This window comes from Plecotus auritus (genome assembly GCF_963455305.1).
Source record: "Plecotus auritus genome assembly, chromosome: 1".
NCBI lineage: Eukaryota > Metazoa > Chordata > Mammalia > Chiroptera > Vespertilionidae > Plecotus > Plecotus auritus.
In genome coordinates, this window is record NC_137770.1 from 123,915,276 (window position 1) to 123,938,470 (window position 23,195).

The following is a 23,195-nucleotide window of genomic DNA, read 5'->3' on the forward strand; positions in this document are numbered from 1 at the left end:
TATATGGCCCAGTGGGTCAGCCTCCCCAGTTAACCTGAGGTGGACACTCTTGGTGCACCCCTTTGTGGACTGTGTGTACAGCCTTGTTGTAGTTAAGTCTTGATTATTGTTGGTATTACTGGGAGGAATTGACCTCCAGGCCAGTTGGCTGTGAGGATCAGCTGTGTCTACGCTGGGAGAAGTTTGGTGCTGGAGACAGCCTTAATAGGATTAGACTTGCCAAATTGCAAAAGCCTCTGTGCTCAGCTTGGATGGGGTGGAGTCTCAGGGCGGAGCAGACAGTCTTGGCTTCCCGTCAGCCTTGCCCTTGTGCGCGCGCGCCTCCAGACCTCTCCCTTCCCCGGCTCCCGAGCCTCTGCCCGAGAGTCCAGATTTTCCCCCGTAAGAGCGTGGTTCCCCAGGGGCTTGCCTGGAACTGGGGTTCAGTGCAGTCAGGAGCTTCTGACTCCCTTCTGCTAGGGAAAGCCTGTGGCAACCTCCATAGTCTTTGTGCACACTGGCGTGCGCGCCTCCAGACCCCTGCCCGCCGGGGCTCCCCCGGGTCTCCCTCGGGTCTCCGAGTCTCCGGGTGCCTTTCTCTCTACCTGACAGTCCAGACTCCCCCTGTATGAGCCTGGGTACACGGGGTTTCGCCCGGAACTTGGGTTCAGTGCAGTCGGAACTGGGGTTCAGTGCAGTCAGGGGCTTCCTACCCGTTCCTGCCAGAGAAAGTCAGCCAGGCTCTCAGCCGCCCTTCCTCTCTGCGTGCACAAAGACCCTTTGTCATACCTCCAATTCTCTGTGAGCTTTTCTCTTTCCTTCTAGTTGTAGAATTTCCACTCAGCCAGCTTTCCTGTGGTTCTGGATGGTGTCCGTTCTGTCTTTTAGTTGTAGTTTTGAAATTGTGCGAGGCAGCAGTTCAGGTGCTTACCTATGCCGCCATCTTGGTTTCTCTCTGATTCTATTTTCTTATCCAGTTCCTTCTGAAAGAATTGACTTTTGATATGAAAGTTTGGGTCAGTATTATCTTACAGAAAGTATTGGTTTAATATAGAATAGGAAGCAAATAATTTAACAGCTTCACATAATTTTTTGTTCATTTAAATATGTCAGTTTTGGGCCTAAATCATAAATTGTTATTTATTTTAGGTAATTGATTATAGTGATAAAATGATGGTTGTTAATGTAAATAAATAAAATTTGAACTTCTGAAAGTATTTTTATATTGATAATGAAAAATAATTTTGTTAATGACATAGCACTTTTTACCTTTTATGTTTGTCAGTGTTCAAATAATTATTATGTGGCTTACGTTGGAAGAAAATCCTATAATTGAATGGTTTATCTTACGACTGAAATACCATTAGAATATAATGGTATTTGAATGGCTATTTTCCATATGCTAAAACAAAAGTGTTTTATTTGGGTTTTATCATTTACTATGTAGTGTTAAGAAAGTGGAACCATAACAAAAACATAAAGAATAGTCTTGTATATGTGAAGGGTATTAAACAAAAGTTAAAATGGCATATTCTTCTGCTATATCCTTTTTCCAGATGATGCTTTTACTTTTTATTAGAATTATAATGGTTTGCTGTCTTGTATATACTTGTATTTATTGGATATCAGACTGCAATTTTCTGTGTTATTATTTTTGATCTATGGATTTAAATCATTTGAATGTCATTGAAATTACTGAATTTTGTAGTTAAAGCCCTTTTATATATGTATACTAGAGGCCTGGTGCATGAAATTGTGCATGGGGTGGGGGGAGAGGGTCCCTCAGCCCTGCCTGCACCCTCTCCAATCTGGACCCCTCAGGGGATGTCCGACTGCCTCTCGCAATTCGGTACTGCTGGCTCCTAACTGCTCACCTACCTGATCGCCCCTAACCCCTCTGCCTGCCTGATCTCCCTAACCACCTCTGCCTGCCTGCCTGATTGCCCCTAACTGCTCCCCTACCGGTTTGATCGTCCCTAATTGCCCCCTTGCTGGCCTGATCACCCCTAACCACCTCTGCCTCGCCCCGCACCCGGGACCCAGGATTTCCTCCTCTGACCAGTCGCAGGCGCCCGGGACCTAGGCTTCCCTCCCTCTGGAAGGCCACAGGCACCCAGAACCCATGCCGGCTTCGCCCGGGCCAGCCGCAACTGCAGGGGATCGTGGGTGGGTGGCTTTACCCGAGACTGTGGGGCGGGTGGCTTGTCCCTCTCCCAGGCCGCAGCCTCGCTGGTCCCCATTCCTCTCTTGCAAGCTCATTTTTGCCTGTCTGGTCCCCATTCCTCTCTCCTCAGTGTTTAGTGTCTGAGCAGTTCTGGCGGGAGGGCGGAAGGGTGTGACGACCATTTGCATATTAGCTCTTTATTATATAGGATATAGAATAAAAGAGAAAAATTCTTTCATAAGAATTGCTCTTTTAAGGTTGGTCTAGCACTTACTATATTTACTATTTAAGGATCTGCAGATTGAAAATGGAGATTTGAAAGAAAAGTTGAGAAAAATTCAGCAAGAACAGAGAATATTATTGGATAAAGTCAATGGTTTACAGCTACAGCTAAATGAGGTAAATATTTACAGCTACAGCTAAATGAGGTAAATAATCTGCATAATAAGAAAATCCAAAACTATTTTGCTACCAGTAATTACCATTGGTAATAAATTGTTAATAATTGCCTGTCACATCAAGTCAGAGTGCTGGGTGCTAAGGGAACTAAAATCAGGTCATTGCCTTGAGGAAAGTTCTATCTCACTGGGACCTTTACATGAAACTTTTAATGTCTGATATAAGAACAGAGAATACTGTTTGTATGTAGTAGTAACAAACAACTGAACTATTAGTTGGGGCTGTTGGATTGGAGAGGAAGGAGTAGACAGAAAATGTGAGAAGGAAGAGCAAGTACGTGTTGATAGTTGATGGTGCTCAGAAGAATCAGAGATGCTCCCAAGCCTGCAGAGTGAGAAATTGACTCACATCTCAGACAGCAGACAGTAAGGATGGGCATCCTTGTTCCACTCTTAAAGACATGTGCCAGTTCTTTTAAAAGATATTGGCCAAGCTCAAGTTTTTTCAAATAAGCTGTAAAAAATGAAAATACATTTATTCTTTTTTTAATTTAGGAAGTAATGGTTGCTGATGATCTGGAAAGTGAGGTAGGAGGATAAATTCTACTTTAAAACTGTGCGATGTTATATAAATTGAAGATGATACTTCAGTATAGGTTTAAATCGTGAATTGAGATGGAGACCAGGATTCTATTTCTGTTTATTGTTCAAAGGGCAAAACAAAACCTACATATGACCATAAAAGTATATTTTAAATATAGTGGCATGGATTATCATTGACATTTTGTTGTTAATGCCTCTGAATATCTCATTTTCTGTGAAGCTTTCATGAAAAGATGTGAAATTCAAAACATTTTAAAGGAAATAAGATTTAAGACAAACAGAAATTTGAAATTTTCATAATATTGTTTGTATATATTATATATTTTATTAGTATATTTATAGAAATTTCAACTCTACTAATAGTTATAAATCTACCAGGCTAGAGAATTCATTAACTGCAGTCCTCAAAGTAATTCTAATTCATGTTTTCTAAAACATATTTTTAACCCAGTTTCAAGCACAGTGTGATTTTGTTCTGTATTTATTCCTTTCCATTTCAGAAAGAAAAGCTGAAGTCCCTTTTGGTGGCTAAAGAAAAGCAACATGAAGAAAGTTTGAGAGCTATTGAGGCTCTGAAAAATAGATATAAATATTTTGAGGTACAGAAAGCTTAAATTATTTCATATAACTCATAATGGGTAGTGTTAAAGGACTTTGAGTCAGACTTGAATTTGTATTATCATTCTTTTCTTTATAGTTTAAATAAATTGACGTTGGGCAGTTTTTTATTAAAAATTTCTGAGGTTGTTACATTTTGACAGAATTGTAGTAATTATGCCTTTTTCCAGAGTTGTTGTAAAGGTTAAATGAGATCTTTGAAATTGACTAGCATGTAACAGACATTTAGTTCAGTTCTAGTTTCTCATTTTCATGCTAACCATTTAAAGACTTTATACATTTGCCTATAAATTTGCAATGATTATAATAGCCATAATAACAAAGTATCATATCAATGAAGAGTGGTATTAAGATTATCTCAGAAAAAATTTTGCACAAATGTGGATTAAGTAGAACACATTGGTGAAGAATAGCGTGTTAATAAAGCTCAGATCACATACTTGTCTTTGTTTGGATAAGTTAACTTTTAGTTTCTGCAAGGCCATGTTTTTTTTTAAAGACTTTTTATTGAAATATTAAAAAGCACACATGATCAAGTGTATAAGTTAATAATTGCCTGTCATATCAAGTCAGAGTGCTGGGTGCTAATTTTATAAATTCTTAGGATCAAGAAAAAACATTATCAGTATCCAAAAGCCTCCTCACACTTGCAGAATGCACCAAGGGTGACCACTCTCCTGACTTTTAACTACATAGATTCATTTTGCAAGGTCATAATATATATTTTATAAATGTCATTCATCACTGGGGTTCACTGAAGAGGGTGACTTATTTAGTGTGAATCTTCATCTTTATTGGGGAATATAGCTCCAAAGAACATAGCAAAGGTAATTTTTTTTCTTTTTTGATTTTTTAAAAATTATATTACTTTATATTAGTTTCAGACATACAGCAAAGTGGTTAGACAATTATGTAATTTACAAAGTGATCCCCCTGATAATTCAAATACTCACCTAGTACCATACATAGTTATTACAATACTATTGACTTATGCTGTACTTTACATCCCCATGACTATTTTGTAGTTACCAATTTATAATCACCTTTTTCACTGTGCCTCCCAGCCCCTTTCCCCACTGGAACCATTAGTTTGTTCTCTGCATCTATGACTGTTTCTGTTTTGTTTGTTTATTTTGTTCTTTATATTCCACATACAAGAGAAATCATTTGGTATTTGTCTTTCTCTGTCTGACTTATTTCACTTAGCACAATACTCTTTAGTTCCATCCATGTTTGTCATAGACAGTAAGATTTCATCCTTTTTTATAGCCAAGTCATATTTCATTGTACATATATACTACATCTTTTTTATCCCCTCCTCTACTGGTACTGATGGGCACTTGGGTTGCTTCCATATCTTTGCTATTGTAAATAATGCTGCAGTGAACATAGGAGTGCATATATCTTTTCAAATTAGTGTTTTAGGTTTCTTTGGACATATAACCAGAAGTGGAATTGCTGGGTCATAAAGTAGTTCTATTTTTAATTTTTTGAGGATTCTGCATGCTTTTTTCAGAGTGGCTACAACAATCTGCATTCTTACCAAGAGTGCATGAGGGTTCCCTTTTTTCCATGTTCTCACCACCATTTGTTGTTTGTTGATTTATTGATGATAGCCATTCTGACAGCTGTGATATCTCATTGTGGTTTTAATTTTTATTTCTCTGCTGATTAGTGACATGGAACATCTTTTCACATGTCTGTATATCCTCTTTGGAGAATTATCTATTCAGGTCCTCTGCCTATTTTTTAAATAGATTGCGGGTTTTTGTGGGTTTTTTTTGTGTGTGTGTTAAGTTACATAAGTTCTTTATCAATTTTTGGGTATTAACCCCTTATCAGATGTATCATTAGCTAATATCTTCTTCCATTTAGTTGCTTGTCTTTTCAATTCTTTGATGGTTTCATTTTAGTTTGATGTAGTCCCATTTCCTTATTTTTCTTTTGTTTCCCTTGCCTGGGGAGATGTATAAGTATTGCTAAGAGAAATGTCAGAGATTTTACTGCCCATATTTTTTTCTAGTTTTATGGTTTTGAGTCTTACATTTAAGTCTCTAACCTATTTTGAGTTTATTCTTGTATCTGGTGCAAGAAAGTGGTCCAGTTTTATTTTTTTGCATGTATCTGTCACATTTCCCCAGCTCCATTTACTGAATAGACTGTCTTTGTATGCTCTTGCCTCCATTTATTGAATAGACATCATTGTATGTTCTTGCCTCCTTTCCATATATTAGTTGACTATGTAGGCATGGGTTTATTTCTGGGCTCTCTATTCTGATTCCTTGATCTATGTGTCTGTTTTTATGGCAGTACCATGCTTATATGATTACTATAGTCTTGTATACCAGGTACCACGTCACCTTCAACTTTATTCTTCTTTCTCAAGATTACTATAGCAATTCGGGTTCTTTTGTGATTCCATGTAAATTTTTGGATTATTTGTTATAGTTCTGTGAAAAATGCCATTAGTATTTTGGTGGGGATTGCATTGAATCTATATATAGCTTTAGATGGTGTGGACATTTTAATGATGTTAATTCTTCCTTTCTATTAACACAGTATATACTTCCATTTATTGGTATTTTCTTCAATTTCTTATAACCTTTTGAGTACTGTTCTTTTACCGCCTTGGTTAACTTTATTTCTAGGTATTTTATTTTTTGATGCACTTGTAAGTGGGATTTTCTTAATTTCTCTTTCTGATAGTTCATTATTGGTAAATAAAAATGCAACCAATTTCTAAATATTTATTTTTGTCTTGCTACTTTACTGAATCATTTATCAGTTCTGGTAGTTTCTTGAAGGAATCTTTAGGGTTATCTATATATAGTATCATTTCATGTGCAGATAATGAAAGTTTTCTTCCTTTCTAATTTGGGTGTCTTTCCAATTTATCTCTTTTTTTTGTCTGAATGCTGTGACTAGGACTTCTAATACTATGCTGAATAAAATGAAAGTGGACATCTCTGTCTTGTTCCTTTTCTTAAGGAAAATACTTTTAGCTTTTCCCCATTGAATATGATGTTAACTGTGGGTTTGTCATACATGGTCTTTATTATATTGAGGTATGTTTCCTCTCTTCCCACTATGCTGAGAACTTTTATCATAAAAGGATGCTAGATTTTATCAAATTCTCTTTCTGCATTTATTGATATGATCATGTGATTTTTATCCTTCATTTTGGTTATGTAGAGTGTCATGTTAATTGATTTGCAATTATTGAACCAACCTTGCATCCCAGAAACAAATCCCACCGGTAATGGTGTATGATCTTTTTTATATATTGCTGGATATGATATGCTAATATATTGTTGAGGATTTTTGCATCTCTGTTCATCGTGTATATTGTCTTAAAATTTTTTTTGTAATGTCTTTGGTTTAGAATCAGGATAATAATGGCTTCATAAAATGAGCTTGGGAGTCTTTCCGTCTCTTGAATTTTTTTGGAATAGTTTGAGAAGGGTAGGTGTTAATTCTTCTTTCAGTGTTTGGTAAATTCAAATATGAAGTCATTTGGGGACTTTTGTTTGTTGGGATTTTTTTGATTATTGACTTGATTTTATTGGTTGTAATCGGTGTGTTCAGATTTTCTGTTTCTTCTTGAGTCAGTCTTGGAAGATTGTATATTTTTTTGGAATTTAAAGATTTCTTCCAGAATGTCTAGTTTGTTGGCATATAATTGTTCATACTATTTTCTTATAATCCTTCATATTTCTGTGGTATCAGTTGTAACTTCTCATTTCTGATTTTATTTGGGTTCTCTTTTCTTGATGAGTCTGATGAACGGTTTATCAATTTTGTTTATCTTTTCAAAGAACCAGCTCTTGGTTGTATTGATCTTTTGTGTTGTTTTTGAGACTGCACTTTGTTTATTTACACTCAGATCTTTATTATTTCCTTCCTTCTGCTCACTTTGGGCTTTCTTCATTCTTTTTCTAGTTTCTTTAGATGGAAGGTTAGATTGTTTATTTGACATTATTCTTGATTCTTGAGGTAGACCTGTATTGCTATGAATTACCCTCTTAGGACTGGCTGCCTCGTGTTATTTGATTGGACGATTTAACCATTTACGTTTAAAGTGATCATTGATAGGTGTGAAGTTGTTGATATTTTATTATATTTACGTTTCTTTTTATCCTTATTTTTAAAGAAGTCTCTTTAACATTTCTTGTAATACTTGTTTCTCTCTCTCTCTCTAAAAAAAATCAATAAACATATCCTCAGGTGATGATTAAAAAAAGGACTATTTTTATTGTGATCTCCTATATCAGAGTTTGACCTATAGTTATTAGTATAATACACACAAATATACCACATGAACTACATCTGCATATCTTCACTCTTGAAGGTATAATTTTTAAAATTTATATGCTAGATTCTTTGTATTTGGCTTACTTGAAAAAAAGAGCAATCCTAATATATTTTGATTCAGAGCATCTTAAGTTTCTTTATTTTTCTTTTCCTGTTGCATTGATGGGTTTATTACTGAGTGTAAGTCTTTGCCTTAATTTCATTTCCTGCTATCTGTCTCCTTTTGCTTTCAAAAGTAATGGGTATTCTATAAATTCTGAAAGAAGAAGTTAACATTAATATTTCACAGTTAATGAGGTAGGATTCCCTCCCTGCTCCCAACAGTGTTAAAGTAATATTGTGCAAATGTGGCATTTCCTTCTTTGGAGGAAAAAAAGCAGCAAAGAATATCAAAGAAGCAGCATTGAAAGTTGTTTTAATTCATTTGGACCTCACTTTTTTTTTTTTTTTGAGCAATACAGTTTTTCCTTGAAACACTTTGCTGCTTTTATTAAAATGCTTAGTGAAATAGTTCATTCCCAACCTATCTCTCTAATTGTTGCTAGTGCTCTGTCTTTGTGGTTCTAGTAGAATAATACTCAGGAGAAACAAGAAATGTTGAAAATGTGGTTTTAGTGACTACATGGTTTAGAGCTAAAGTAGATATAAAATATAACAAAATGAAGAAGTATTCACCTAAAATGTTTTAATTTATACTTTTGATTTCAGAGTGATCATGTAGGATCAGGAAGTCATTTCAGTAACCGTAAGTATAAAAATGTAGATTATCATTACAGTTCACCCAGTTTGATCAGAGAAGAATGCTTATGCCTATTTATTTTGTCTAACTGTATATTCTACTCCTGCTGCTAAACGTCATCCAACTACCTGTGTGTTATACCTCAACACCTGGAACTGTTACAGCCTCTAACATAAAATCTGATAATCTCTGAAGCTCTGACTTTCCTTAGCCCCTGTTTTAAAAACTGTATATAATATGAATTACCAAATTTGCCTTGTTGGTTAATATCTTGTGATATTTGGGATTTGTTTTTTATGGAAGTAAACATAGTTTTCTGATTTGGAGAAATCTTTGGATATAGTCCCAATGCAGGTAATTTTAAAAATAGTTAGAAGTTCCATAACAATTACTTATTTTAAGACTATACATAATTAATCTTCACTTTTATGTATTGTTTTTCAATTTTAAACAGTTTCTCTAGAATATCTATTTTTTGCTTCCCATTGAATATTAATATTTATCCTGTAAATTGCAAGAACATTTTTATTTTGATTAATTATAAGATACATATTTTATAATAATTACTAGAGGCCTGGTGCATGAATTTGTGCATGGGTGGGGCCCCTCTGCTTGGCCGGCGATTGGGGCCGTCTCACCTAGTCCCGATCGGGGCCAGTCTGTTGAGGCCGGCCAGCCGGGGGGAGGGACCATGGGAGGTTGGCTGTGGGAGCTCACTGACCACCAGGGGGCAGCTCCTGCATTGAGCGTGTGCCCCCTGGTGGTCAGTGCGTGTCATAGCAACTGGTTGACTGGTCATTCGGTTGACTGGTCATAACAGTTGCTTAGACTTTTATATATTTAGATGTAGCTTATTTAGTCAACAGTTTTTTATATATATACTAGAGGCCCAGTGCACGAAATTCGTGCACGGGGGTGTGTGTCCCTCAGCCCAGCCTGCACCCTCTCCAATCTGGGACCACTACTGGGATCGGGCCTAAACGGGCAGTCAGACATCCCTCTCACAATCCAGGACTGCTGGCTCCCAACCACTTGCCTGCCTGCCTTCCTGATTGCCCCTAACTGCTTCTGCCTGCCAGCCTGATCATCCCCTAACCACTCCCCTGACAGCCTGATTGATGCCTAACTGCTCCCCTGCCAGCCTGTTTGCCCCTAACTGCCCTCCCCTGCAGGCCTGGTCACCCCTAACTGCCCTCCCCTGCAGGCCTGGTCCCCCCCAACTGCTCTCCCCTGCAGGCCTGGGTTCCCCCCAACTGCCCTTCCCTGCAGTCCCAGTCGCCCCCAACTGCCTTCCCTTGCAGGCCTGGTCCCTCCCAACTGCGCTCCCCTGCTGGCCTGATCGCCCACAACTGCCCTCCCTTGCAGGCCTGATCCCTCCCAACTGCCCTCCCCTGCTGGCCATCTTGTGGTGGCCATCTTGTGTCCACATGGGGGCAACCATCTTTGACCACATAGGGGCAGCCATCTTGTGTGTTGGAGTGATGGTCAATTTGCATATTACTCTTTTATTATATAGGATATGTATATACATATATACATATACATATGTATATCTAATTGACTTCAGAGAGGAAGGGAGAGGGAGAGAGATATAGAAACATCAATGACGAGAAAGAATCATTGATTGGCTACCTCCTTCATGCCCTCACACTGGGCATCAAGCCTGCAACCCTGGCATGTGCCCTGACTGGAAATCAAACCAGGACCTCCTGCTTCATAGGACGACACTCAACCACTGAGCCACCCTGGTGGGGCACAGTGTTATATGTTTCTAAAGGGAACTTATTATCTATTCAGAAGAATATGGATACTTCCCTTGTATACAAGGTAAAATATGAATATTTTAGAACAAGGATAATTTTATACTGTAACTCATGCTTCTCTTTTGTTTGAAAAATAAAGGATAGATAATAACACCAAATTAATACTTAGCCTACTTTGGTATGGATAATGAAGTTCATATCATTTATTTGGATTTATTTAGGAAAAGAAGATATGCTTCTTAAACAAGGTCAAATGTACTTGACAGACTCACAGGTAATACTATTTTTTAATTAAAAAATGTATTAAAATATATAAGCCTTTTATAAAAGAGAACAACTTGTATATTTACCAAGAATATGCATTGGCTATGGTTTTCATTGTAAAAAAGTAAGTTGGTCTTGGGATTCTTAATTTTAATAAAAGTAGATATTGCTGTTTCTGGTGCCCCCTAGCGTGTTTTTGATGACAGTGGCTTAAATGAGAGATTTGAATTACAACTTCTTGGTCTTTACAGTAAGCCTCTATTACAGCAGATGGTTAACTCTTCATATTTTCCCATTAAAAGGGGAAGACAGGTATGAATAACTAAAAAGTCATTTGTTTTGACTTTGCAATATAATTTTCCTTGCTTTCAAAAATGCTGTTTTAGAAATTCTCCTCAAAACAAATAAAGCTTCCATGAAGGAATATTGTCTGATTTTCTTACTTGTTTATCTGTTTCTCACTTTTAGTTTGCAGTAGAAACAAGGTTTACATTCCTAGTACATCCTATGGACTGTAAATACTTGAGCTTCAAAGGCTTTTTTTCATACCTTCATCTGTGGGCAGAGTGAATTAGTGTACATGATGTCTACGATCATTTTAGATCTTTCTAAGATTCTAAGTTGAGAGAATGAATATTAGTCAACTGAATAGTACTGAAGAAGATTAGGTAATATTTAACTGTAATAAAATAAGTATGGAAATTATGAAGCTGTGTAAATAACTTGTTGGTAAATTATAGTAGTCTCAGTCTAAAGATAATTGGTAAATTGAATGATAATGAGAAGCAAACTGAGGCTGGGAAATTATTTCATATTGTTAATTTTCTTCTTGATCCAGAGGAAGGCAGTGTAGATTGAACTAACAATACTAAAATAGTGGAATGTACTCATAGCACATCGCTTTTATCAATGAATTAGTACTTGTAATGAGTCCTTATTGTGTGGTAGTGTAACCCCCATCTTACAAAGGATGCCTCAAAAAGTTGAATTATGGAGTCATTTTTAAAAGCCGGCGGCATATGAGGGAGCAAAAGCGCTCCAGACCTTGCAGCCCCGAACAGCTTGCCACTTCTGGCTTATATGCAGAATATCACAAAAGTATCGATTACATCTTTATGTCTGGAATGAGGAACCTGTTTCGCGAAAAGCATTCTTTACAGAAGCAAAAATTGAGCAAGTTAGTTACCTAAAGTATTTACGAATCACTGAATCAACAGAAACGCATTATCTGGGACCACCTGGGCAATTTAGAATAATTGTGCTGTCCAGATTCTGGGATCACTGAGTCAACAGGAATGCACTATCTGAATTGAACTGTCCTGGGTCCCAGAAGAATGTGCTTCGGTGACCAGTGAGATCACAATGAATGGGATATTCAAACCATCATCAGTGGAGTATTGGGATAGCATACATAAGTTCAGAAAACCAAAATAACTTTTAAATGAGTACAGAACCCAAAACAGCAAGGGTAAAATACTAAACAGCAATTTTTACCCAAGTATGGTTGCTACCATACTTCAATTGTAATTGGCTGTATGGGAAAAAATACAAATAAATTTAATCTTTCATGATTATATATTCTGATATTTATGAACTGTTTCACTGAGTTTAATTACGTTTCTTTTTTGTCAACATTTAATAGAGGGAACAAGATGTCAATCAAATTTTATAGTAAGATTATATGCAAAGTTCTAATTTATCTCTTTATTTCAGAGAAGAAAACTTGTGGGCTTTTTGGGGGTTGATTAACATCATTCTCTTGACCACGCTCACACTAGCTGGATTTATTTTGGTGGTATTTTTATAACTTAAGAACCTTACATTGCAGTTAACAATGAGGGTACTCAGAAGTCAGATACTTTATTAGAAATTAAATAATATCACTTTTTTTCAAGGGTTCTGATGGCTTCAGTTTGAAGTTCTAAGCATATTATGTGCCATAAAACATAGCAGTAACAAATGTGTTTTGTCTGAGTTGATATTCATGTGTGGGGTAGGTATTGTGAATGGGGAAAGAGAAAATAGTCTCCAGAGGCCACAACTGTTTTCTTTATTCTGCTAGAAGTACACTTAATGTGAATAGACTTTCAAAATGTCACTGCATAAGTGTGTATTAGGAAATCATACCCAGAAATGTTTTTTTAAATTCACAAATCAGTCCTATATTTGTCCAAAATACTAGTCTGAAACCCTTTGACTACTGATGATGTGGGTACTTTATAAGTATCTTCTTTAGGCTTTTGTAATTGATATCTTTTTGTTTTTCTTTTTTCAGTGTACTTACACAGGTGTGCCAGCTCATATGCAAAGCAGATCTATGTTACGACCACTGGAGCTGTCCGTACCCAATCAAACTTCATATTCTGAAAACGAAATTTTAAAGAAAGAGTTAGAAGCAATGAGAACTTTCTGTGAATCAGCAAAACAGGACCGACTCAAGCTCCAAAATGAACTGGCTCACAAGGTGGCTGAGTGCAAAGCATTAGCATTAGAATGTGAAAGGGTCAAGGAGGATTCAGATGAACAGATAAAGCAATTAGAAGATGCATTAAAAGATGTGCAGAAGAGAATGTATGAGTCAGAAGGGAAAGTTAAACAAATGCAGACTCATTTTCTTGCCCTTAAAGAGCATCTTACAAGTGAAGCAGCTTCAGGGAATCACAGACTAATGGAGGAACTAAAGGATCAGTTGAAAGACATGAAAGCAAAGTATGAAGGTGCTTCAGCAGAAGTAGGAAAATTAAGAAACCAAATCAAACAAAATGAGATGTTAGTAGAAGAGTTTAAGCGGGATGAAGGCAAGCTGGTAGAAGAAAATAAGCGACTACAGAAGGAATTCAGTATGTGTGAAATGGAGCGAGAGAAGAAAGGGAGAAGGGTCACAGAGATGGAAGGCCAGTTAAAAGAATTGTTAGCAAAGTTGGCCCTTTCCATTCCAAAAGAAAAATTTGAAAACATGAAGAGCTTATTATCGAATGAAGTAAATGAGAAGGCAAAAAAATTAGTTGATATGGAAAGAGAAAATGAAAAATCACTTAGTGAAATTAAACAGTTAAAGCGAGAGCTTGAGAATTTTAAGGCTAAGATTTCTCAGCATGTCAAACCAGAGGAACATGAGCAGCTCAAGAGCAGATTAGAACAAAAGTCAGGAGAACTTGGGAAGAAGGTCACTGAGTTAATATCCAAAAATCAGACCTTACAAAAGGAAATCGAAAAGGCTTATCTGGATAATAAGCTCCTCAACCAACAAGTACATAACTTAACAACTGAAATGAAAAATCATTACATTCCTTTAAAAGTAAGTGAAGAAATGAAAAAGTCATATGATATAATTATTGATGATTTGAATAAAAAGCTTTTAGATGTAACAGAAAAATACACAGAAAAGAAGTTGGAAATGGAGAAATTGCTGATGGAAAATGACAGTTTAAATAAAGATGTTAACCGCCTAGAAACTATGTTCATACCTCCTGAGAAACATGAAAAAGAGATGATGACTCTGAAGTCCAATATTGTTGAACTTAAAAAACAGCTCTCTGAACTTAATAAGAAATGTGGTGAAGACCAAGAGAAAGTATATTCACTCATGTCTGAAAACACCAACTTGAAAAAGACTATGAGTAATCAGTATGTACCAGTTAAAACCCATGAAGAGATTAAAACTGCACTAAGTAGCACATTAGATAAAACTAACAGAGAATTGTTAGATGTGAAGAAAAAATTTGAACATGTAAATAAAGAACTTGTGAAAATAAAAGATGAGAATGAAATATTAAGAAGAAACCTGGAAAACACCCAGAACCAAATGAAAGCTGAGTACATCAGCCTAAGAGAGCATGAGGAAAGGGTGAGTGCTGTCAGTAAGAGCATGAGAAAGGTACAGGAGAATAGTGCAGAAATACTGGCCAACTACAAGAAAGGCCAAGAAGAGATTGTGACACTGCATGCTGAAATTGAAGCCCAGAAAAGGGAACTTGACACAATACAAGAATGCATTAAAGTAAAATATGCTCCAATTGCCAGCTTTGAAGAGTGTGAGAAAAAATTTAAGGCAATAGAGAAAGAACTAAAAGAACAGTTATCAGAGCAGGCACAAAAGTATAATGTCAAGGACGAAGAGACCAAGAAGTGCAAACAAGAGAATGACAAGTTAAAGGAGGAGATTTTCACTCTTCAGAAGGATTTAAGGGACAAGAATGTTCTCATTGAGAATTCTCATGAAATGGAAAGAGCATTAAGCAGAAAAACAGAAGAGCTGAACAGACAGTTAAAAGACCTGTTACAGAAATACACAGAGGTAAAGAATGAGAAGGAGAAGCTAGTAGAAGAAAATGCTAAACAGACTTCTGACATCCTTACAGCACAGACACTTTTGCAAAAGCAGTATGTTCCATCGGAACAGGTAGAGGCCCTGGAAAAATCTCTTAATGGCACAATTGAGACTCTAAGGGAAGAATTGAAGAATAAGCAAAGGTATTATGAGAAGGAGCAGCAGACAGTGACCAAGCTGCATCAGTTGCTGGAAAACCAAAAGAACTCCTCAGTGCCCCTGGCCAAGCATTTGCAGATGAAGGAAGAATTTGAGAAAGAAGTTGGAATTATAAAAGCTACCTTGCGAGCCAAGGAAGAAGAAAACCGAAACAAAACTGAAGAAATCTCCAAACTTCAGTCGGAGGTTCAGAATAGTAAACAAGCATTAAAAAAATTAGAGACAAGAGAGGTAGTTGATATGTCTAAATATAAAGCAACAAAAAGTGATTTGGAGACACAGATTTCCAACTTAAATGAAAAGTTGGCCAAACTGAATAGAAAGTATGAAGAAGTATGTGAGGAGGTTTTGCATGCCAAAAAGAAGGAACTATCTGCAAAAGGTGATAAAGAATTACTACATTTTAGCATTGAGCAAGAAATCAAGGATCAGCAGGAGCGATGCGATAAGTCCTTATCAACAATCACAGAGTTGCAGACAAGAATACAGGAATCTGCTAAGCAAATTGAAGCAAAAGATAATAAGGTAGGCCCTGAGTCATCTTCGTGGCTTTGCATTGGAAATCTCAGAGCAGAACAGAGCACTATTTTAGCATCCTACAGACAGGTTTACAGAAGCATAGTGACCATTAAATGCCACCTTTCTGTTTGACTACTGATGTGCAAAAAATTTCAGAATTGGAAAAAAAAAAGTATAGTCACAGAAAAATGAAAAGCATTTTGCATTTTGTTTCCTCAGCTGGTATAGCCAAGAATTGAGGAAATATGGGGAGATTCAAGGTTCACGTACCTCATAATGGATCCAGTGGGTTTGGGGTACCTGAAGAATGGTGAGGAGGGGAGAGAAAAACTATGTTTCTGGCCTGCAAGAAACCAAGGACGCTGGGGAGCATCCCAAACTTAATCTTGGCACTCACCCATATCAGTATGCCAAGCCCTCCAGTTGGCTGTACATTCTGTCCCCATATCTTTCTACAGACTGGTTCCCTTGCCCAGAATGTGCTGCCCTCCTTTGTACTGAGTCAAATTCTGTTAATTCCTTAATCCTCATGTCAGCTCTTGTCCTCCTTCCCAAATCCTTCCCTGTCCAATCTAGTCGACAGTAAACTCTTCCTCTTCCAAAATACATCTTTTCTTTTGGCTTTGCCATCCTCCTAAAACATATATGTTACAGTATCAAAATTATGTGTTTGATCTTCCCAACCAGTTTTTAGGAGAAAAACTGTAACTTGCCTTTTCTTCTTATCATTCATTCTCATGTTATAATTTGCATGATAGGTGCTCAACAATATTTGCAGACCTGAGAGTTGCATGAAGTGTTTACTATGAAGATGAGAAATCAGGGAGACTGAATGCAGTTTTATCAGTTCAACAAATAATTGTTAAATGCCTTCTACATGCCAGGTGCTATGCTCAGTGCTGGGGACACAGCAGAGTGAAAATAGACACAGCCCCAGCCCTCCTCAGCGTAGAGATGTAGATACTGACACCTCTGCTCAGATGACGCAGACTTTAAATGGTTAATGAAAGGTAGTTGTGAATATAATTATATATCATTATAATAGCAAATTATTAATATCTAGTTATAATTGTTGACATTAATTGAACATGTGCTATATACCAGGCATATCTTTATGATAGCATTTGATTTTTTTAACTATAAAAAATTTTCCCTCTTTCACTGTTAATGAAATTAAAGCTTAGAAAAAGAAAGGAAATGAGCCAAGCTCGCACAGCTAATAAACATCATATCTAATTTAAAGGCTTAACAACCATTATTCTAAACAACCTCCCTATTTTTTCCCTTTTTAAGACAAAGTAGTCTAAAATCATATGTTCTTGAAAGGAACAGGACACATAAGTTAATGCTAGATATACATGAGCCACTTTTTTTTTTTTTTTCAACTTTGTTGGAGAGAACCTCCTCTACCTTCCTATATTTCAAATGACCTGGAATATAGTCTATCTGACTTCATAGGTACTTACGTGTTATCTAAAAATAAAACTGGGGTCACACTCAAATCTTAGTATATACCCATATTCATTCTTAATTTTGTAATGCTTTTATAAGGAATTCCTAAGAGAAAAATAATTAAAGAAGTTAAGTATATTGTATATGCTGTGTAAAAATGTTCATTGTAAATGAGTAATACATGTTTTTCCCACAACTTTTTTCTTTTTTTTAATAAGATAACTGAGCTGCTTAATGATGTAGAAAGACTAAAACAGGCACTGAATGGCCTTTCACAGCTCACCTATACGAGTGGGAGTTCCAGCAAGAGACAGAGCCAGCTGATTGACACTCTGCAGCACCAAGTGCGGTCCCTGCAGCAGCAGCTGACTGTAAGTACCCCAGGCCCTCAGGGCTTCATGCTGCTGTATGCAGGGTCATGTTAGCTTGTTTGTTTATAAAAGCTTATTTAGAAATCAGATTGATTTGTGGCTGTGTTCAGATCCAAGAAGGTAATCTTTTTTCCTAAAAGTTACTTTTACTAGTGGTATAATATACCTTATTTAGTGCCTACGACATGCCAAGCACTGTACTACATGCTTTACATACTTTACACTTTATCTTCATCAAAATCTTTAAAGTTTTATTCCCCCATTTAACATCCTTATTAAGGAAACAAAGATGGAAATACTTGATCCCTGGGGTCATACAGCTAGGATTTAATCCTGAGATTTGCTGACTCCAAATCTGGTAACTGTAGCACACTCTCTAAAGTAATGGTCCACTGAACTAAAGGGAGTTTTTAAATAATCTTTTATCTTTATTAGTAAAGATAGGCATTTCTATGGTTTTATGCTCTATATCATTATATATTAAAATAAAATATCTGGATATGTAGTATATCCGTATAGGTATATATATCCTTATAAATACCTATATGGATATGTGTGTGTGTATGTATATATATATATATATATATATATATATATATATATATATCCTTTATATATTAAAGAAAATATCTGGATTTAAAAGCTGAAGATGGGAGCTCAGTTCTGAGCCCTGCCATTTAAAAGCAAGTGACATGAACCCTAGCTGGTTTGGCTCAGTGAATAGAGCGTTGGCCTGCAGACTGAAGGGTCCTGGGTTCGATTCCAGTCAAGGGCACATGCTGGGGTTGTGGGCTTGATCCCCAATGTGGGGCGTACAGGAGGCAGCCAATCAATGATTCTCATCATTGATGTTTCTATCTCTCTCTCCATCTTCCTTCCTCTCTGAAATCAATAAAAATATATTTAAAAATATAATAATAAATAAAAGCAAGTGACATGAAACATTTCCCTTAACACTTGGCTTCTTCATCCATAATTGGATAGTTAAAAACTGATTACTTGTTTGTTTGCTTTTTAATTGAATGAGCTAATATAATATGCATGAAAATGCTAAGTAAAACATAGCATAATCAAATGTAAATTGTTGCAAATATTTTCCTATTCTACAGGTATTTGCTATGAATTGTTTTTGAACAGAAGAAAGTTTTTCTTTTTTTAAGTTTTCATTTTTATAACACTGTTGGCCTATAGCAGTTTGTCAGAATTGCTGATTTGCATCTTATCAAAGGGATATGGTAGTCTCTTGAGTAATTGGAAATATTTATTATTATGTTCATGACACTGTGCTAAACTCTGCCAGGGACAAAGAGAGCATACAGTTCTTGTCCCCAAGGAGTTATGGGTAGTTATGAAGCAAAATATAGATCCAACAAAAGTAAAATAACATGGCAAAAATACCAAATATAGAATTGTGAATACAGTTCCAGATTCTAAGTGATAATTAAGTCCCAGGAAGGAAAGATTACTGGTATGGTAGGAGCTAATTTCAAAAAGGAAGGGACTAACTGGCCTGAACTTGTAAGGTAGGTGGTGTTTGGGTAGGTGAGAGGAAAACACAATCTCCCAGGCAAAGGCAATAGTGTGAAGCAGCCATGGAGATGGAATGCAAGTGGCATGCCCTTGGAGTGCAAGGCCCATCAGCCTGGCTAGTACCAGGAGCTATCTTTGCAGCCAAATCGTGGAGACTCTTGAGAACCAAGCTGATGAGTTTGGATTCTCTCTTATATATGTACTGAGGTGACACCCAAGATTTTTAAGCCAAAAGGATATGAGGAAAGGGCTGTCTCTACCTCCAAAGCTTGATAGGGAGTCACATTTAGAGATGGGGACAAGATGAGAAGCTTTTGCAATAATCTAAAGCATAAGTTGATAAGTGTCTGGATTATTTCGTGACATTAGATGTCAGTTAAGGAAATCATTTCATGTGACCTAGGATAAGTATAATTGCTTTCACTATGAATATTCCCACACATTCATGAGAAAAGTTCATGCTATTGTTATGCTGTGAAATTTTGCATGTGGTCGGTCCAAGGTGGTTTGTTACAAAAAGCATCAGGAGCATTTTAATAATACTGCTGTTTTGTAGCCTCAAGCCCCAAGGTCAGCAGTATCACAAGCCTCATGCTTGTGAAAACATGAATGCTGATATTCTGCTCTGCCCTTCTTCCCACATTTCTAGGATGCCCACAGACAGCACCAAGAAGTAATTGGAATTTATCGGACACACCTTCTTAGTGCCGCACAGGTAAAGAACTATTTCTCCTTTGGAAAGGACATTATTTTAGAGAAAATAAATTTTTCATGTTCAAGTAAATTTATGTGAAAATCATGTTTAAAATAGTTGAACCCCATATGCTTATTTAAAAAACAATTTTGTTTCTTTTAATCATTGCTTGCATATCTCCCAGAGAAATTTACAAAGCTATATGGCAACACACCATCTTAAACTTAATGTTATCTCCATCTGCTTGTCACTCATTTTATAGACAGTTTGACAACATATGATGGCAGCACACATTAATGCTACTGCTAGCTGAGATGATTCCTTGACAGCCACACATGGCTGTCACCAAAAAAGGAGAGTGGGAAAGACATCGTTGTTTCTTTGTAGCTTAGGAGTATTTCTTTGAAATGTAGAGAACACTATAAAGTACAGAAATGCTGAGTAAGGTGTGCACAGAATTATAATAATTTAAGGGAAAAAGTTGGTTCTGTTAGAAGATTATCAATAATATTTATTTACTAGTGGCCCGTTGCAAAAATTCGTGCACGGCGGGAGGCGGGGGGGCGGGGGATCAGGCCTAAACCGGCAGTCGGACATCCCTCTCGCAATCTGGGACCGCTGGCTCCTAACCGCTCACCTACCTGCCTGCCTGGTCACCCCTAACCACTCTGCCTGCTGGCCTTCTCACCCCTAACTGCCTCCCCTTGCCAACCTTATCACCCCCAACTGTTCCCTCCTGCCGGCCTGATTGCCCCCAACTGCCCCCCTCCCTGCCAGCCTGCTCACCCCCACCTGCCCCCCTCCCAGCCTGCTCACCCCAACTGCCCTCCCTGCTGGCCTGCTCGCTCCCAACTGCCCCCCCCTGCTGACCTGATTACCCCCAACTGCCCCCCACTGCCGGCCTGATCACCCCCAGCTGCCCCCCCACCAGCCTGATTGCCCCTAACTGCCCCCCACTGCCGACCTGATCACCCCCAACTGCCCCCCCTGCCAGCCTGCTTGCCCCCAACTGCCCCCCCCGCCAGCCTGATTGCTCCCAACTGCCCCCCACTGCCGGCCTGATAGCCCCCAACTGCCCCCCCTGCTGGCCTGATCACCCCCAATTGCCCTCCCCTCTTGGCCTGATCGCCCCTAACTGCCTCTGCCTTGGCCCTGCCACCATGGCTTTGTCTGGAAGGCCGTCCGTCCGGAAGGTCTCCTGGTCTAATTAGCATATTACCCTTTTTTTTTTAAATATATTTTATTGATATTTCACAGAGAGGAAGGGAGAGGGATAGAGAGCTAGAAACATCGATGAGAGAGAAACATCGATCAGCTGCCTCCTGCACACCTCTCACTGAGGATGTGCCCGCAACCAAGGTACATGCCCTTGACCGGAATCGAACCTGGGACCTTTCAGTCCGCAGGCCGACGCTCTATCCACTGAGCCAAACCGGTTTCGGCCATATTACCCTTTTATTAGTATAGATTGAGCCTTAAACTCAGTCAAGTATAAGATTAAGAATTCCCTTCTTTGACCTAACTGGTTTGGCTCAGTGGATATAGCGTTGGCCTGTGGACTGAAAGGTCCTGGGTTCAATTTGGTCAAGGGCATGTACCTTGGTTGCGGGCACATCCTCAGTGAGAGGTGTGGTGTGCAGGAGGCAGCTGATTGATGTTTCTCTCTCATCGATGTTTCCAACTCTCTATCCCTCTCCCTTCCTCTCTGTAAAAATATCAATAAAAGAAAAGAAAAAGAAAAGAATTTCCTTCTTTGGATGTGTAATGAGGAAGCTGTTTTGTTTTTTTCAATAAATCACACCAAGAAAATGTTTAACATATGAAGGATGTCATATTTAATGTTCTGCAGAAACCCTATGATCAGCATCTCCAAAGTTCTCAGAATAGGTTTTTCAGGAAGATGTCCTAAAGGAGACAATATTAGAATAGCAAGTGAGATGTAAGAGGATTGTTTATGATTTGAAGCGTGTCAGGCCACATGGTTAAAAGAAAAAGCATAGCTTGTTGAGAGAAAACTTCAAAGAAAGATCTTTTAAAAAAAAGAACTAGGTAAAATAATACAAAGGAAGAAACTATGATATCAAATTCTTAAAATAAAAAAGCTGGCCTGTTCTATAAGAGATGAATGGGAAACCAATGGAAAAGAATGAATTGGTATGATGAAAGAAAATATCTTGGGCTACTTTCTTTTGAGTAGGTAAAAGATAGGCCAGAATTGGGAAGTATATTACAGTTATTGGAGAAGACTGTTGAGGGACCATGAATGGGAAGTTTAGGAGGGGAAATAGTAGAAGAGTATAGATCTGTATTGGAGAGGGTGAGGAACTCACTCAGCTCTTATATTGGCCAAGGGAGGAAGAGCGTGCTTTCCCGAAAGACACTGCAAACTAACAAACTTTTCAACTTTGAATGTATGCTTCCGAAATTATTTTCTACTGACTCCTAATTAAACATAACAAAAGCAATTGGCATCTGAAATAGTCTTGCCTTCTGGCATCATAAAGTTAACTAAGAAATTCAGTTTAGTCAACTATGGATAATGTTTGAAATTTAAACATCCTGCTGTTATAGAAACAAATTTCGGAAAGAAAAATTTTTGTATAAATAGGAAGCATTATGCTGAAACCTATTCAAGTGCTCCAGTACAGAAAAAGAAGGGAGAGCTGTAATAAGCTCTCCACGTTGCCTTGCATTTATTCAACCCTCTTGCCCTCTGTTTAAGTTTAAAATGTTTCTTTCTATATATGAATGGCTAATGTTTGTGTAAAAAGATCTCAACCTGACCAGTAATGGGGGAAATTCAAATAAATAAGAAGATACCATTTTTCACTTATGGGATTGGCAAATATTAACTAAGATGGTGGGCTATAACATTGGCCTGGGTGTTGTGGGAAATGGGCATTTATACCCTGTTAGTAGGAGTGTAAATTGTTATAATCTCTATAGAAGGAAATTTTATAGTACTTAGCAAAATTGAAAATTGAGCTTGCTTTTTGACCCATCAATTTGTTTTCTAGGAATCTGCTCATAAGATTGGAAACACCTTTAAATGCCCATATTGGGGGAATGGGTAAAGAAATTATGATTCATCCACACAGTGGGATATTATATAATATTTTTAAATAGTTAGGCATATAACTTGGGATAGATTTCTATAACACTGGGTGAAAAGGCAAGTTGCAAAATTATATGTATGATTTTATTTATGTAAAATATGGGGATTTTTCATTAATTACTTTTCTCATGAAAAAAAAATTCTCAACAGGAGCAAAAATAAAAATTTCCTTGTAGTTTACTTTCC

General features: G+C 37.4%; 1 protein-coding gene across 2 annotated transcripts in view; it reads left to right on the top strand.

Annotated features, from left to right (window-relative positions):
- UACA (uveal autoantigen with coiled-coil domains and ankyrin repeats) overlaps positions 1-23,195 on the top strand; it is a 128,167-nt gene that overhangs the window by 102,792 nt on the left and 2,180 nt on the right. For both annotated transcript variants that reach the window (XM_080643486.1, XM_080643487.1), the window contains 8 exons: positions 2,435-2,542; positions 3,097-3,129; positions 3,645-3,743; positions 8,782-8,818; positions 10,797-10,849; positions 13,115-15,853; positions 17,518-17,670; positions 19,850-19,915. In XM_080643486.1, the coding sequence (XP_080499612.1) occupies positions 2,435-2,542; positions 3,097-3,129; positions 3,645-3,743; positions 8,782-8,818; positions 10,797-10,849; positions 13,115-15,853; positions 17,518-17,670; positions 19,850-19,915 (3,288 nt within the window). The remainder of the gene's footprint in view (positions 1-2,434; positions 2,543-3,096; positions 3,130-3,644; positions 3,744-8,781; positions 8,819-10,796; positions 10,850-13,114; positions 15,854-17,517; positions 17,671-19,849; positions 19,916-23,195) is intronic.